The sequence below is a fragment of the Cuculus canorus genome, chromosome 5, assembly GCF_017976375.1.
Source record: "Cuculus canorus isolate bCucCan1 chromosome 5, bCucCan1.pri, whole genome shotgun sequence".
Lineage (NCBI taxonomy): Eukaryota > Metazoa > Chordata > Aves > Cuculiformes > Cuculidae > Cuculus > Cuculus canorus.
The window spans coordinates 37,595,583-37,614,258 of NC_071405.1; the positions used below are offsets into that span (position 1 = coordinate 37,595,583).

At 38.7% G+C, this 18,676-nt stretch overlaps 1 protein-coding gene across 2 annotated transcripts in view; it reads left to right on the forward strand.

Annotated features, from left to right (window-relative positions):
• Positions 1-306: 306 nt before the first annotated feature.
• Positions 307-18,676, forward strand: part of LMO1 (LIM domain only 1) — a 343,783-nt gene continuing 325,413 nt past the window's right edge. For both annotated transcript variants that reach the window (XM_054067496.1, XM_054067501.1), the window contains exons 1-2: positions 307-437; positions 5,581-5,715. In XM_054067496.1, coding sequence (XP_053923471.1) covers positions 5,702-5,715 — 14 coding nt within the window. In that variant the 5' untranslated portion in view covers positions 307-437; positions 5,581-5,701. The remainder of the gene's footprint in view (positions 438-5,580; positions 5,716-18,676) is intronic.

The window sequence follows — 18,676 nt, forward strand, 5'->3', positions numbered from 1 at the left end:
AAGGAGGGCAGTGTCAGACAGTCTTTTGTTTGGATCACCACATGGGAAGAATTTAAATCTTTATTTCTCAAACCAAACCCAGAGCACCTGGGTTTGCTTTTGCACTTCTTAGGCAGCAGACTGGTTTCCTCTGAGCAACATGGTTCAGCGGGTAGAACGTGTGTGGAAAAAAGTGTTCCAAAGGTGCTTTAAGCCAGGGAAGGGGGTGGGTGGAGTGGGAGTGGGAGGCAAGGGAGGGGGAAATCAAGGCATTGGCCAGCAAGTTTAAAAGGAGCAATAGATCACTGAGATCACTGGAGCCTAAAAGCCATGAAAACCTCACGGTGTTGCCTAGCTCGTTGTAACACTGTGAGCTCTGGGGAGCAAGAATGGTCTTTTTCTAAAGGTTGACAGAGCACTTGTTGCAACCTGAGCTGGCCTGAGCCTAAGGCATTAAGGTAATCCATATGTGGTACACTGGTTCATTGCAGTCAGAGGGGTTAATGAATGTCTATTGTTTATACATTGTCTGGACATTAAAGCTTAATCAATACTTGAGTCTAACCTCAGCTTTGTTTCCAGGCAGAAAGCAACTGAAATAATGTCCAGGCATATTTAAAGAAAGAACAGGCTTTTTTTATAATGGTTATATATTATTTTTATACTTATGTTATCTTGAATACATTGGATCTATACACTTCAGAAGTGTCCAAGTTTGTTCACTTTTGTTCTCTTACTTTAATAGAAGCAGAAAAAGCTCATTATTTTCTTCTGCTCTCTGTCTCTCATGCACTTATATTAGGTTCTTATTCATATTGTAAGAAATGTTTGGCCTTGGATGCCATTTTACTTCTTTTGATGGCAATAGCATTGATAAATTAAGGTGGGATCCTTGATATCCAGAAGGGAAACTCCAAGATGCTCTGGACAAAGTGGCTTCATGTGATTAAACCTGTGCTAGCAGCTGCTGTTGGGTAAGGAGTGCTAGTGTAATCAGTGACACAGGAAGGGCTTTCTTGAAAGAACTGGATGTTGCATGAGAGTATGGCTTTGGTGTAAATGAAATCCAGTTAGCACTCTCTTCCTGGGTTTGTCCCCTATTTGCTTTAACTGAGGCCTTGGAAGGGACATTTTAAAAACACCTAGTACTGTAAGATTTCTGAAGCTTCTTCCTCTCTTCCATCTAAAATATCTGCTTTCCAAAGATGGAAGTTTGTTGTTGTAACTCCTAGATTACTAAGAGCTCTACAACACTCAGCTTGTACTACTCTATGTCCAGTGAGATGTTTTAGCTGTTGGAGTTGCTTTGCTTTTCTGTCCCAAACAAACATATTAAGTAACACTATTAATGATGCAGTGTTTATCTCAATAACTACTGTTCTCTGGCAAAATTTGAATTTAGTGTGGAATTAAGGTTTAATTAAAACATGCTCTAAAACTGAATTTATCTTTCAAGTTGATACTATAAAGAAGCGCAGCATAGCTTATGACGCCTATGCTTATAATTTGTATGAAAAACAGAAAATATTGTGCAAACATTACTACATTACAATTCAGTCTGCAAATAAAAGATGGTGATTAAAACCACAATTACTCCCTTTCCATAAGTAAGTGGTTTCCTAATTACCTATAGAGATACAAGGATAAGGCAGTCATAAACTAAGTGTGACTGTTTGCTGAGGAACACGTTAGGAGTTGTTGAAGGCTTCTTACTATTAACTAGAAAATGTTTTGGAAAAGATGGTGCATCACTACATACTGTCAAAGGAAAAGAAACTGTGGCATAAATGACCATGAAGAGAAAACAACAGCACAAGTATGTGTCCAATAAGGAAAGAAGACTGCATCTATCCAGAAGGACAAAAGTTAGCAACATCTTCAAAAGAGAGAAAAGGGCTCTCATCTCCCTTCTCTCCCTTTATTTATTCAGTGAATTTCAGTACTTGCAGAAAGCACCTGGTTGACAGCTCTGTACCTTTTAGTCCTTGGTTTATTCCCAGCAGGGTATACGGTACAGACACCTACCGCACCAGTTTCCCTTGTTTGCTGCCCTAATGGGTGATATAGGGTACACTTTTATTTCCAAGGTGTGTTCAGTCACAGGCCTGTCTGCCTGTCTCTGCAGTGATGTGGGTATATGCGAAGGTGTCTGGCAGTCTTTGAGGCTGGACTAAAATGAGGCAGCTCATGCTGTTGCTGCCCCAGCCATCATCCCCACTGTTTGGTGGATGTTGCCACCCCCGAGGCAGTGATGTCTAATCCACTCATGAATCAATTATTGAACTGTTGCATTTTTCAGCCTGGCCTATTAAATTAAACTGACATCAGTCTCATCTCACAAAGACATTAGATAGTGATGAATTTCAGGTACTGTTAACCTGGTTTTGAATTGGCCAGCTAGAGACAGACAGATTTATTTTTCATTCCAGCTGCCAGAACCACTGTCATGTCCTATCGTGCTGTTGTGGGTTGTTGATCAATGGGTGGCCTTCCTTGCTAACTCCTGAAAGGGGGCAAATTCATATGAAGAAAGGGAGTAAAAGAAAGCCAGAAAGGTCAAAACCTGCATTTGTCTGTCTTTGTTAGAATTGTGAGGAAGGGAGTGCATATGTAAACAGTGAGATTGTCTGGCTGGTTAAAAAATCTCCACTGGAAGAAAAAGCACAATAGTGGCTATACAGACTTAAAAAGGCACTGCGTGGCATTAATGTAATTCATGTTACGGGAGCTTACATCCATGGAAAAATGGAAAATAACTATTCCATACTGACAGCAGTACTATTTTATAGCTACAAGTACCTGCAGCACGCCTACCAGGTACTGGCCTTCTCTGCCGAACTTCCATTCACTGGGTTGAACCTGCTAAGGAAGCTGTGAAAACCTTTTTACTATGATCTGTTAAAAGGTGGAAGGTCCTCATACTCTCCTGAGATGAACCTGCATGCATTTGGCTTTGTTTGCATTTGTTTCCCTTTCTGGATTCTGGTCTTATAGGTAACTAAAATAAAACAAATAGGTGTTCAAATGTGGAGGTTGCTTGCTCCTACAGTTAATCCTGTTTTCACTACCAGTCTTTGTCTATGCTTGTAAATATGGAAAGGGTGGGTGCCAAGAGGATGAGCCTAGGCTCTCTCCTGTGATGCCCAGGGCAATGGGTACAAACTGGAACACAGGAAGTCCCACCTGAACGCTAGGAAAAAAATCTTTACTGTGAGGGTGACAAAACATTGGAACAGGCTGCCTGAGGAAGTTGTGGACTTTCCTTATCTGGAGATATTTGAGACCCACCTGGATGAAATCTGCTGTAGGTGAACCTGCTTTAGCAAGGGATTTGGACTAGATGATTTCCAGAGGTCCCTGCCAAACCTCTAACACACTAACATTCCGTGACTTGGAGGGAATTGCTAAGCATCAATGTGCTCCATTTTGACTCCTCATGGCGAGATGGAGCCATGGGACACCTGTTACATAGGGATCAGAAGGACAGTGCCCTGGTTCACAAAGTGGTGTGTTGACTTATGCCACTGGCCCATAAAGCCTGTATTTGTGAGTTCACTTCTCTTCAAATGCACTTATCTTTAACAGTGAAAAAAAATTTAGCAAGGAAATCCTGGCAGATATCTCCTGCCTGCTAGAGCTGTGGATTCATTACTATTAATAGAACTCTTAATTGACTACTCTACAGCAGCTATAAAAATTGATTAGATGCATATGAGGAAATAAACATGGGTCAGGCTGCAGTAGCACAATTATATGAATTTGATGACCTATTAGGACATTTTTGTGTCTAACAAAGGATTTTTTTAATAAACATTAAACACTTCACCCAAATTCTGCCCTTGAGCTCTTCTGGCAGTCTAATGAATATATAATGAAAGCAAATATTTGGTATAGCAAAAAAATCTCATTTTAAAAATCTCATTCCTGTATATTTTCAAGAGGTTACGTTACTTGACATGTAAAACATCTATGAATTTTAAGTGAGGTCAGATTAGTAAAGCTCTATAGTTGGTCTTTCATCTTACGGTGACCAAGAATGTCCTCTAGCTCACTCTATTTACTAAGGAATTAAAAAATAGCAAATTGCACATCGTTGCATGCCATATGTCCATTCCTCTCCTGGGCTCTGCTCTACAGCAATGTTAATTGACTTGCCTAAACCCTCTTCTCCTGAGTTGTGACCACTCCTGATGAAACAATCAACAACGCTGCTGAGCAGAATAGGGAATAACAAACCAAAGCATAACATTGAGCTACAACAAGAATAAATTCATTTCTGCAAAATGAAGATAAAAATGAAGTACTGATATATAACCTATACTTTCAAAGGTAGAATCTTCACTTTCTTGTGCTCACTTAAAAGCTGTGTTTTCAGGTTCAGCATTACCTGAAACTCAGAGATTTTTAAAAGGCACTTTACATAGAGGAAACAATATCATTAATGAGTAGAAAACCTAGACTGTTATATATATTTGCTTCTGTTTAGTGGACTTTGAATAAGGCACATAACATCTAAAAAAATATCAAGGGCTCTTAAAAAAAGACCATATATTTATCTTCTGGGTAAATGAGTTATTTAATACATTTTTATGCAAGAGGTAAATTGGATAGATTACATTGAACAAAAAAAATAAGGCCCATGAGCTTGCAGTACATTAATGAACTAACTTTTTACCTCTTCACTTTGGTCTTCAGAGAACCTATGTTAAATAATAAGCTTTGTTTTTTATGCTAATGCTTAATATTTAGATGAAGATGCATTACCCCAGTTTCACCTCCTGTAGCACAGCGCTATGAAACGTTGACAAACACACGTAAATGCAGGAGCCATCTGAAGCCAGTGTTCACCACAGCCTGTTGGTGGATGGGTGTGCTGGGAACTGCCATGGTTGGCTTGAGCTTCTCGCCCAGCCCATAAAAGGGTGTTAGCAGGCTCCTATCCTTCTCAAGCAGCTGAGATATATCACCTTTGGGCCTTCTCTTTGGCTGTGCTTGGCCAGTAGGGCTAAGCATGGCTGGAGGAAGGAGAGAGGAAGAGCCAAGAAGAGGGCCTTGAGCATGGCATGAGCCCAGGCTGCAGCCCTGGAGGTTCCTGTGCTGACATAGGCAGCTTTAACTCTGCCCCTGTGGCCCCCAGCATCTGCAGAGTACTTGGTGACCTTGCTAGTCAAGGAGCTTGCCCACATGTAATTACTGAATATTCCTTCTAATCCTCACCTCTGAGGGTATTGCTGCTTCTCAATGCACTTCATCCAAAGCTGATGATGACTGTGAGGTTTTCAAGTTTCTCTGCATCTTGTGTTGCCGCTGTTGTTAAGCTTCATGCAAGTTACTTGGTGAAGGGATATTAGCAATATCTGCTAGAGGTGTGTTGATCTTTTTCTGTTTTAAAGACAGTTGAGGCATGCTAAAGGGGGGAAAAAATTCCTGATCTGCACACCCACCAGTCTTAAGAGCCTTTCTTGCATGTCTAACTCCTACTACTGTAGCACCTGCCATGCACACTTGTAGTGGATCATGAACGAACAGCTGAGGGGTATAAAATAGAAATGAAAATAGCTCTCAACTCAAGCCAAACTTTTTTCTTTCTTTTTATCTCAGATAATGTGACTATGTCAGAATTGCTGGCACTTTCATTTTGACATAGATTATTTTGTTAAGATACTACGTCTTGTGGATGCAGAGAAAATACTGCAAATATGAACTTTGAGAAGACTCGGAAATGAAAAAGCAAAGGTAATGAGTATGATTTTATTATCATTAATGGCCTGATCATTGCCTCTAGTAGTTTCATAATTTTTGAAATTATGGAAATGCACAGAAATGGAGCACAATGGCAGCAAGATGATTCTAGATCTCCTTCACAATGTTATTTATTCTGTGATACCACAAGATAGCTAGGAAGTCAGAATTTTAATTTTAATAGTACTTTATTCTAGGTATGGTCAATTTATCTTTTTATTATGACAAGTTATTTTAAACTACTTAGTATTCAAGGTATTTGCAGTTGCAATGAACAAGTTCATTTAAACACCAAATCAATCAGTATTTTCACTAGAGAGAAATTTTAAAGTACCAATTAAGAATGAAAAAGCGATCTACATCCTCTAATACAATATTAATGTGCTGAGAGGGGCGATCCCAATTGCACAAGGAAAAATGCAGCTGTGCATATGCTTGTCTTAAGAAAGGGGTTTTTTTCTGTCACTTAGAATAATTTAATGAATAAAAAGTGGTTCTTTTATTACTACTAATGAATGGAAATTCCATCAAATCGCAAGGCATCAACACATGCCATTACTTTTAAACTAAAAGCACAGTAGATTATTCTAGTGATAATTGAGGATATGTGCACTTTGTACGATGGATGGACTGTACTTGTCTTGCTATGGTATACTGTTACCTTTCAGCAGTGCATATATCACAGTTAAGAGTTATGCGAGGTGCTTAATTCTGTTATTCTCTATTGAAATATCAACCTATCTGCTCATAATGAGACAGTTTTAAAAAAATATTACAGAGGTACAGGGGAAATCATGTCCTTTAGGTCAGTTGGGATGTGCAATGATCTGCCAAGGGGAGTGGTGGCAGACTTTGCTGATGAAGTAACTTAGACCCACGCTCATCAAGCAATCAGACACGTAATGGGGGGAAGGATCTTATCCAGGTGCTGTGGTCTAGTGGTCATGTTCTTCTCTGGTATTTCCAGTTTGGGTTTTATTTTCTTTGTTGTAAGGGGAGAAGCATATCGAAAGACCTTGGGTTAGGGGAGCCAAGTTCTTTACATGAATAAGCCTTGGATGGTGTACCCTGTTTAGGTGGAGATTAGGTTGCATGGAAAAAGATTTTACAAACCTTTAGTTCCTGGAGGCCTAGGTCAGGAGACATTTACTGAAAAAGGTGGAACAAGTTTTAGAGAGAGATTTAGAGAGTTTTTAGCACCTCAATTTAGATAGCTTTTCTTCATCTTAACACCTGCTTGGTTCTTCAGGTGACAACCTCATCCTATCAAAGTGACATAAAATACATTTTATTTTAGGTTATGTTTGAACTTGTCTTACTGTAAAGGTATTTTCAGAGCACAGGTACCTTGGGGAACATCTGAAAAAGTGCAAAGAAAAGAAACCAAAACAAAATCTGAAGCTGAATAGTTGAACTAAAGATTGCCTAGTCTCTCCAAGGATTTCATTAGTGACTTTCCTGCGAAACAGTTTCAGAAGCCTATTGACAATTTTGGTTTTCTTATATGAGAGACTTTCTTGCATTAATTTCTAGAAATGCTTTTTTTTTTTTTCTGTGATATTTCTGTGTTACCCAAATGTGCAATTTAAAGGACTGTTGGTTTAATTATTTTAAGACAGTATCTCTGTGAAATAGATTTTATGTCTTTTAGGACAGTAAAAGATATATAATCTCATACTGATTATCTGGGAAAAAATATTTATTATTCATAAATACAGAAGAATTTGAGCATATAAAACTAGAGCCAGTGAAGTTAGCTTGATTTACGCAAGTTGGATATCGACACAGCTTATTCTTAAAACACTTCTTTTACAGTTTTTGCATGGGGAATCTGTAAGTAAAACTGTATAGCTTCTGCTGCCTTGCTGGGCTAAGAATAGTTTATAGATTAGACATTTAGCATGCATTTTTTTAATAAATCATCACTTGTCCTGAAATTCAGGATGCTTTGATTTGTGCATGTTTTTGCAGATACATAACACCTTTATGATGACCTCACTGCTAATAGCAAACTGCATGGAGGCCTTTGAGTAAGAATATTTGAAGTTTTTGCTGTTTGTTCTGCAGCAGCCTTGGCTAAATGCCACATCACTGTCTTCCAGTTCACTATTAAGTGAGTGTTGTTGGAGATACCATGAAACCAGGCTCAAAGTTACCACGCACAGCATAAAAACACCTTTGTGGGGTATTGCCATGGTAATTCCAGCCTCACAAGGTAAAGCTACGTATGAAAGACCTCTCCAAAAGAGAATAGGGAATACAGCAATTGGGGAAGTGAGTGGAGTCATGTGGGAAAATACTTGTACCAGTTGACTCTTATCCAGCACTGCGGGTGTTACATTAAAGAGCTAATGTATGAGTTAATGCTGCCTGAGGCAGGATTAACTTCTAATGTGTAGGGATTCAAAATTGCTAATGGCTTAGCTAGCATGAAAACCAACTTTAGCGAGAAGGTGACTTACCATACTTGCATTTGTTAACTGGCCACTGCTAGTCCTGTTATGCCAAGCACCTGTCACCTGTCCTAGTCCTGAGGCACAAGGTCTGTCGCAGGATCAGCGACTTCCAAGGCAGGGCAGAATAGTGCTGCTGGTGGTGTGATTAGTGTATGAGGTGAAATCAGTGTGTATGGCTGTCTTCCTGATCTCTCTCTTCTTGAGCTGCTGGTGCTGACACAGAAGAGATTGTGCTACTTTTCTGGACCAGCCCTGTAGCTGTTGTTAGTCAGTAAATCTAAATGAAAATGGCAAAGATTTGCATTGACTGGGCATGTGGCACTTCTGTTTAGGAGATTTTGCTGTGCTAAGCCTTTTCAGCAGGAGAAAATATATGTTGATAGAGGGTGGTAAATGTCATGATGGAGGAGATAAGAAGATGCTGTCTTCCAGGCCTATCCTCAGGTCTCTGTCCTCTCCTCTGCTGTGGTGGGAATCCCTTTGATGTTCCACAGGTATTGGGTGGATGTTAATTCCCATTGGAGCCTGTTCCTCTGTGCCGCTTGTCATTTTGGCTGTGAGGGTATGGGCTTACAGCACTGTCTCACACAAGCAGTGTGATAGATTCAGTGTGGGTGGCGATTCTCTGGGTACATTTGCCATGGTGTTTTGTATTGCTCATTGGATGCTGCCTTTATAGAGATTTAGTTTTCATGGTATTTCTTCCCTAAGTGTGCTCCTGGGGTCTTACTCTGCTTCCAGTTTCTTCTCTGAAAAACCACCCCAGTGAGCTCAGTTGTGCAAAGGACACTACCTCTTCAGATCCTGGCTGCTTTCTCACCTAAAGTGTTTCGCTTCTCCTGGTGTGGACACAGAGTGCCTGTATCCCAGCTATGTGAATGACAGCTTCCACCCTCTTCTCTAGCAGTAGTTTCTGTTGATTTGGGTCTCTGTGTGGGAAGTTCTGCAGTCAATCCACTTTCTTATTAAAGTGCATGCTGTTTTAATATTGCAATTTTACTATCCTCTTAGGATAAAATGGAATCTTGGGAGGGGAAAAAAAAAAGAAGTTTAAAAGCAACAAATGTATAAAACAAATGACTTTCCCTTCTTTTTAGAAAATGTGTTAATTGTGGGTCAAAGAATGCAATTGTTTGACTCGTCCTGATGAAGGAAGTGCTTGTATAGACTCAGTAGTACTGCGGGTTTTTTTTTTTTTCCTTAGAAATAACTTTTCCAAATAAGGTCTCAGTACTTCTACCTAAAAATAGTATTTCAAATGTAATATCTCTTTCTACATGTCTTCTTTATGCAAGTATACTATCATTCATCTGTTGCAGGGGCAACAAGATCCATCAGTATTTATCAGTTGGTCTCAAGGTACTTTTTTGGTTGCCATATTAGAAATTTCCACCTGTTGTGCAGCTTTCAGGCTGAGTGCAGGACACAGAATATTTCTCTAATACATGTGCTTACAATAGCTTTGAGGAAGCAGAGGGGATCAGTGGAGTTTGTGAGAAACTGAGGCATTCTTTTAGTAGCACCAGGCCATGTTCTCCTTCCAGTGAACATGGATAACTCAAATTAACACTAATGGATGTTATGCACAAGGGAGAGGATGATTAGCCCATTGCATGCAATGGGAAGTGCAATATAAAGCTTTCCTGAGGTATCTTTATATTAGATTTCTTGGAGCATCTGTCTTTGAGTTGTCTCGCATGCAGGACTCCCAGTGACTCAACAGAGCTCGCTGCACACAGATCAATGGTAGGGGATGTCTCCTTTGTTACACCTTTTCAATAGGTATAAAATTGACAGAGGTAAATTGTTCTTATTGGTTTCGTACACAGATACCTGCCTGTGTACGTGGAAGTGATTCACTTCAAGGCATGTACTTTCAGGTTACATGAATGCCAAAACACTGGAAAAACAAGCCCATTAAAAAAAATTGCTAAGGAATTTCCTTTTCTTCAATCCAGAAGAGCCTATTCTGTGACCTTGATTGCAGACAAAAGTTGAAGAAGGATAGATTGGTCAGATCATCTGTAAAGACTGGTTGTTTAAATGACTCGAAAGAACATACAGATTTGCTATGAGGAGAATTATATAAACCAAAACAAAATCCCCATGACACAGGACTTGGGTGACAAAGGGAGGTATCCATAAAAAGGTAGATTCAAAAAAGGCTACGTCATATATTTTAGCATTTTCCTTGAAAGCACCTGGTATTAACTCTGGTCAGTGGCTACAAACGGGGATTCAGCAGACCTCTGAAGCTGATCAGTTCCGATGTTCTGATTTTATCCAATAGGAATCAAATAGTTGCATGTTTTAATCTCTGTGGAAGGTGCACTTGTGTTATCAGCGTTTGGCAAGACACCTGCATTTTGCTTGTTAAATGAAGGAGGGAGTATGTGAATTGTTCTGTTGAAACTGGATCCTAAACCAGGCTAAGTGAGGGAGAAATAACATCAGAATAAATCCTCATATGATGCTGGTGTCTGCTATGCCAAACTGCCATTTTACGGTCTTACCTTATTTCTTTTTACTTCTTTAAACACAAGGGAAATTTTGAAATGATATCTTCTTAAACAGCTTTTTGAAACCAGTGAGGGTTAATTAAAAATTAAATATGGAATCTACAAACACCCAGAAATTATTTACACTGTTGTTAATTTCTTCTTTAATATTCATAACTGTTTTCTGTTAATTAAGAAGAGAGGGAGAACATGAAGAAAAGCTCAGAACAAAAGAAGTCTGCATACAGATAAGGGTCTGAGTTCTCAAAGAACTGGACTAAATGCATACTGTCTGCCCTAAGTGAAGAATTTATATGCAGTGAATGTGTATTGCAGCTGAAAAATTGGGTAGACTTATGTAGCAGTCTTACTGTATCAGCATTCAGTGTGATCCTCTTACCACCGTGGTTGATATTTCCCTGTTTTCTGGCATTAGACTTTCTGCAATCCTGGAGCAGTCTAATTAGCTCTTAGAAAGTGGGGCTTGTAGTTGAGAAATATTTCTAGCTTTTGAAGTAGTATTATATAAAGCATTTGTAGGAAATGAAGCTGCATAGGGTCCTCTATTTTCTTTGCACTGGAGAAGTCATGAATCTGCTACTAATCCTTTCAGAGGTATTAGCCATTATTTTAGTAGCATCTAGAGATGCTACATCTTAGAGCATCTGGTCAAGATCAGGGTTTCACCATCTAACACATCTCACAAAAAAAAAAACCAGACAGTTTCTTGATGCCATTTATGGCCAGCAGACATAGGTGCTCTTAATTCTCTGTGTAAATGGCAAGTTGTATCCTTTTTTGTATATGGAGGTATTTGCAGACTTTTCTGCATCCAGGACCTTCACCAGCTTTGTTCTTTTCAGTTTCTAGTAATGCTTGTTTACTTTCATCCCTGTGGCGTATTTACCCTCAGTTTCAAAACAACCCTCTACTGTAAACCTCTTATTTGGGCTGTTTTGAGTACCGGCCTATTCATGAACTGGGCTGCTGTAGCTAATCGATTTTATATCACTGCATGTGACTTGTCATCTCTATAGGATCTGGATGAGTTTTGAATAGTGTTTTCAGAACGTACTCATGAACAAAAGTACTGTATTGCCCAATAAGAGTTGGGAGCCCTGTGTTAGCTGTGAATAGCAGAGCAAAGCTGCTTAACAAAGATTTGGAAATGGGATGGTTCCATGAATGTTAGTCCCTTAGCTTAGTATGGCCCAGTTGACTTTCTTTCCCAAAGGGAGAAGTAAAATGATACTGCTTTTTGTTGGAGGTCGTTTGGTACCTGGCTCTTTATTCCCTTCAAACCTAGTCTTAAATGATTGTGCAATAGTCCTTTTAGAATGTTTAACTGTCAAAAAAGGTGCAGGAATAGTTCTGTGCAGCATAGGCAACCGAATCACATGGTCGTGAATAGTATGTGACTGAGAGAAATGCTTTACTTAGAGAAACTGGAAATGTAAATAATAACAAAGAATTAATTGCTTTAAGAAAAGTAATGGTAAACTCTGTTGAGAAAAAACACTGCATTCCCCCATCCTTCCTTTCTTTAACTATACTCCCAGCACCTTGCAATAGTAAATAATATATTTCACAACATATTGCATGCATTATAATATTTATTGACCTAAATGCAAGGTTAATTGAGACTCTGCATTTTGTGTCCATCAGTAAAAGTAACAGTAAAATAAACAGTGCTTTTTGGCCAGTCAACAGACTTCGTGTTGGATCTCGCTTGGAAGAAACTCTTTCTCATACATGTGTAAAATGTATAACACTATATGCTACAATATACATGCAATATGAAGAGATGACAAAGTGATGTGAAGCACCTGGTGCAACACGATTAGTGAAAGACAACTTTATTTTATTCCCTTCCCATTTTCTTCACCTCTGTGTCTCAGCAGGCATAGTTTGAAAGACTCTTTGTAGTTGTGAAAATAGATGGCTAATATCCAGATGAGGCACATGAGAGAAGACTAGAGATACTTAGCACAGGCCAGGATCATTAAAGTTTATGCACTAGGATAATCCAAAGAAAAATGATCTATTGAAATACTTAATGCTATGTTCTAACTTCATTAATGATAAAAATTTGCCTTTGTGCCAAGGGCTGGCACAGTACTAAAGTTCATCCAAGCAGAAAGTTTAAGTTGGACTAGATACCTGTGTTGATTCTCAGTATAGAGACGAGATTGTTGAAAGACTGACCTCAGCTAAGGGTAGATCTCATTTAGGATATTGAGTGTATCTGTATCTGATCTGTTCCACAAGTAGAAAACAGAACAAAAATCTAGGCTTCTATGAAGACCCCTATGTAAAACAGCCCATATGACTGGAATTCCTACACTGCTGTTTGCTCTCTTGCAGTGCTACTAAGACAGTACCATCTTAAAGTTTTGGATACCACCATTCATAGCATCGTGGCAATCTTCTAAGTATGAACTGTGGGTATAATAGAAAACTGGAAGTAAAGAAAGGAGCATTTTCTTTTCATTTTTTAAATGAAAAAGAAATGGATTGTATTTCTTATCTTGGCTCAAAGGTAGCAATTTTTTTTTTTCCAAGAGTGGAGAGTCAGAAATGGAGCTGAGGGAAGAAACAGAATTAAGAGAATCTGAGTTCGTCTGTACTCCTGGGACGGTGTTGTATGCTCTGAGCTCATTGCATTCAAGATTTTAAGCTGTGACAATAAGGTTAAAATTGCAGAAAAATTATTTTAGCAAGGATTTATGGAAAAAGTGCAGAATATAGAGGAGTCTGGAGATTAGAAGCAGACTTCAGGTTGTGGCAACCTGAACACAAGTTAGAGACCTGGGTGAGAGATGAGTGATCTGTATGTACAAATACATGTCTGTGATCTTTTTGATATGAAAAAGATCACAAATTATATCAGAAAATACAGGGTCAAGAGTAGCAAGAATACCTTGAGGGAGATGGGAGATAAAGTAATATCAGAAGACAGCTGGTAATGAGGCAATAGCAGATTTTTTTTCTCTGCCTTAGGGACAATGATAGAACAGTAATTACCGAGAAAGCTGGCAACCTATACAGTGTAAGAGTGTCTTTCTTGTAGTTAGAGATACTGAAATCTGGCATATATAGGAATCAAAATTTGATCTCTGAATTGAATCTGCAGATGGTGGACAGGTAAGAAGGCAGATGGAGTGAGGAAGAAGAAGGAGTAATTGAACACCGCAATACAGTGTCTTCCTCAAAGATCTCATATAGACTAGTTATGCACCTTCTAAGGTTTGTCTGTTAATGAATCTGTCTCTTTTTAACCCAAATCTTATCTAAAATTGAACTCATGCAAAGGAGTAGTCCAGATATAAATGGATGCAGTTGGATCACAATGTCACCCAGATAAAGCAGTGTGGATACGTTCTTTGATCTCCTCTGTTCTTCCTCCGTCTCCTTCACAACAATATTGGGCTGGTTTAATCGGTGATCTCCAACTCTTGATGTTGGAATTGCAGACAGAATTTGCATGATTGTTGGTGTGAAGATGAAATGTGTTAACTCTGCTGTAAGTAATAAGCTGTGATGTAAACGGAATAGGCATATGTAGTTTGAAGTGACAGTGATTTAAGATTCTTGAAGCCCAGAGTGAGAAACTTGAAAAGAGACTAAGATTAGGAGACTGCTAAAAATCAGTTTTCTCTACACTGTCCCAAGGAGATGACTTCAAAATTAGATTAAGCATCAGTAATCTCATGCGCAAATATGGGTTGGTTTGTTCAAAAAATGCTGTCTCCCAGCAAGGCAGTTAAAAATGAATGCCTGCGAAATAAAGTTTTCCAGTGTGCTGTTCATGTTGTCTTTCATACTGACTTCTGCGGCTAGAACTTACTCATGCTCATCTCTGTCCTTGCTAACACTTGTCTCCCTCACAGAAGTAAATGAGGTTTATTGGGGAATCTTGTTTTGCTATTATCTGTGCCAGTGAACTCTGGAGCAATCTGCAGTGTCAGAGCAAAAGCAAACATAAAGTCTGAGATTTCAGTGGGAAATAGCCCATTTCCTCTTGTGCTGCAGGTGCCCCTGGAGTCAGTTTCAGTTTCTCTATTTCTCTTAAAGACCTTCAAATAGGTTCCTTTCTGCTTTATGCTAAAAGTCCTATGTGACTTTTCTAAGTTGTTATACTGTATTTATATGTAAGCATAAAACATTCTTCTCTTTGAATAAGAGATGAAACAAGTGGCAATGAAAATGCAATTGAAAACAAAATCCTACACAGCTAAATAAATACTGTCCTTTGCATATTAATGAAGATCTGATGGGATCAGCAGAAGATACAGCAGTGAAAAAGAAGTGTTTGAGTGTGTCTGTCCAACCCTGCTGTGTGAATCTCAAAGGAGATGGGAGTTAAATGCATTTACTGTTGAACAGAGTTTATATGCCACAGATTTAAAAAATCACAGCTGGGTTTTCTTTTGCGAGTGTTTGTTTTTAGGAGAAACAGAACAATTGATACAGCTTTTTGGTTTTTAGCTACGGACAGAAATAATTTAACATCTACATTTGTCTTTCAAGAGCCCACTGCCTGTTTGTGCATGAAGCTGCAATCTACCAATACAATAAAGCTTTTCTGTTTCCAAGGTTAAAATGTTAAGTAGCTTTGAAATGCATGCTTTTTAACTGAGATCTTTCAAGAAGTAAAATTATCTGCATGTCAGTGTTTAATGCACGAAACCACGATTTACTGTCCTGAGAACTAATATGGCATGCTGCAGATGTAAACTCACACTCAATTAATGTGCTACTGGGCCTGATTCAGAGATGGATGAAGGTGGCAGGTCTTTCCAATTACTTTTATGAGTATCAGATGAAGTCTTTAATTAATGCATCACTGAGTGCTCAGACTCATTCAAAAATTCTTATTTCTAGATATAACGCAGATCTTTCAAAATGTCATTGTACTTTAAAGCTGTTCTACTCTCTTGGATAAGAAGTTATTTACACTTGTGTGAATACATCTGATATATTCCTTCTTTCCTCGCACCATAGTATGCCTACAATATGTGTTTTGATATATTATGTGTATCTTTGAATACATAATTTATTACCAGATGGTATATGATTAACAGGGTACACTAAAGTACATTTAACCATTTGCCCTGGGTAAACGTACACAGTCTGGTAGAGTATGTATTTAAAGTGAAAATTTCAGAATGTATTTTTGGGAGAGAAAATAATTTGTTGATACATGCATAAGTTCAGTGTATGCAGTAAAATGAGCTACGCAGGAAAGTTTTGTATCTAACAGGCTACTTCAAGTATTGAAAAACTACCTCTGGCTCTTGAGCTTAGCCTGGTGAAATTTTGACTAAGACGACGTATTGTTCAGATGCCATTGGTGTGTTCTCACTTCCTAACTAAATAGATCTCATTTGGAATATGAAATACCCAATGTCCATATGACTCTTTTTCAGGTCTCAGCTGGTTTTAATTCATAGGGGAGCAAAAAAAAATAGTCTCTATTGGGTTACTGCCTGCTTGGATGGAGCATGTGAAAGCTATTGCTTTCTCAAAACAAGTAAGTATAATGCCAAATTTGGGCTTGTAAATGAAGCTCCACTATTGAGGAAAACTTATGTACATGATTCAGATTCCCGAAAATTCAAAATTTAAATCAGAAGCATTGACAAAATCTTGCCTGAAATAATGTAATTTGCTGTTGCAATTAAGACCAGTGGTGTGAAGGTACCTGAAGTTATGGCCACCTCTTCCTAGCATAGATTTTAGTCATCAGAAATTGAATGCCATGGGCCAAACTTTCAGCTCTTAGTAATAAAAATTACACATTGAAGAGAAATTATAGACATACCAGAAGTGTACTGTTTATGGGTCGATTCAGATCTGGAGGCAGCTTTAGGCTGGTAACCAATAGAAAATTAATATAAAAGCCTTGGCTCACGTAAATCAATAAGGCTTCCTTGATTGTAATGGGCTAATGCCAATTTATACCACCTGAAGAGCTATTGCTTAGATTTACAGTGTAAATATAATTACTATGAGATAGATCTGCTTTGGTTCACTGAGCTGGCAACCAGCAAGGTTTACAGTATCATGTCTTTTTGTTCTTGCTTAAATTGTCTTTCTAGAGGTGGCTGGAGTTAGAACTCACACCACAGTTTCTCTCCAATGTGCTGTTTTGACAGTATTAGCATATAAAGTAGATATCATTGCAGAGTGTAGGGCTCATTCCTACAGGCCTCGTGTACTGCGAGCGCGGCAGGGAAGGTCCATTTCAGTGTGTTGTTTGGCACAGTGGGAACCTGCTGAGTCGGCATTACCTGCAGGAGACTCAATGCTTTGCAGTGGTGGCTGCTGTAAGTGGTTGCAATTAGGTTTTGACATTAACATCCTACCCTGCGTCAGGCTGACTGGGAGAGTGCAGCAACTTGCTAGATTTGATTGTTTTCCTGGGCTCTGCCAGCAGACTCAGTGAGATAGTAGGGTATTGATTTAAAGGTGTGAGGCTAGCTTTGCAATCAGACGGGCTAGAAAGAGTTTTGAAACTAAATATTAAAATGCTGAAGAATACAGTGAGCTCTCTGAATAGAAGTGAGAAAATATTGAGCTTAGGCTGTTCATTCAGACCTATAAGCTATGAAAAGTGGAGGATGACTTTGGCAACAAAAACAGAGAAGGCAAAATTATCACCTTGCGGTTTTTTTTTCTTTAAGTTGTGTATTGTTTAATTTGAAAGACATTTCATGTCTCTGGCCACAAGCCTTCATGGACTCCAAAGTATAATGACCGTATAGGTCTCTCTTTGCCTAGTTGCAAGCTATCATTTAATTTTCATTAGTTTTCTCCTTCTCAGTTCATGCTGTGATGTCCTCAATGACAGCTAATACCAGTAAAAGAATCAATAAAGAATTATTAATAATAATTAAAGCATAAGCAGCCCATTATAGTGAGTGGGCTTATTCCCTCCAAGCATAGATTCTGCCTTCAATTTTGCAAGTGCAGCTAAAGAGACTTGGCGCAACTTCAGTGATCTCTGGATGTACCTGTGAGCAGGATATGGCCCCTGACTCTAGGAGATATTCTTTTAAATTATTGTCAAAAGCAGGAAATCATGACCTCTTGTTTTAAGTGGATGAAATTCCACGTAACTTAGGGAAAACCGTGAGGGGACGAAAAAGGCCTGAAGTGAGTTGGTGAACAAGCTTTTTCTGCTCATAAAAGACAGAAATCTGTTTTCAGGTGCTCTTTTTGTCACAAAAGAGAGCTCCATAGTTTCAACACCAGCATCTAGCAGTCACTTTCCACAGTATAAATGCACCATAAATTAACATGGATTCTATGCTCCTGGGAGACTGTGGACTGAAATAACAAGGGTGCTCCAGGTCACAGCCAAGACACAATTAACCCTGAGATTGAAGAAATGCCTTCCAACCTGCAGGAAGGATTCTCATTTTGAATAGCTTTCCATTAGTTTTTCCTATGGGAATGACACAATATTGACAGTATTTCTGGAACTAATATGATAGTGCTTGTCAGGGAGCAGTTTGGCTATAGGTCCTTAACACTTCTGTGGTCACTAGAGTTCTGTGGGCTTAGAGTCAGGCTCTGATTATGTACTGGTTATTGGGAAAAATTTTTGTCCTTCTGTGCCTAAGGTAATTTTATGTGGCAAAAGAAATGCCATGCCCACATTTTAGCGAGAGATGCATTTGGGTGCATCTCAGTTGTGATTTTTGTTCTTCGTTATTTCCTTGTTCTCCCTTGGGTTGAATGGTTGTGTTTTCAACTGACCCAAAATATTCACATGCGTTCGAAATTCCATAGACAAATCTATTTATATCTGAGGAATAGATAAACTCTTGAGTAGGAATATTAGAATTAGAATTTCTGATTATTCAGTCATATAGTCAGCGTTAGGAAATCTTTACCAACTTGAAAGTGATCCTTTATGGTAGAAAAAATTCAACTATTTGGATTTTTTTAGTTTACTGTGTAATTTTCACCCATCTGTAGCTTGATGTGCATCAG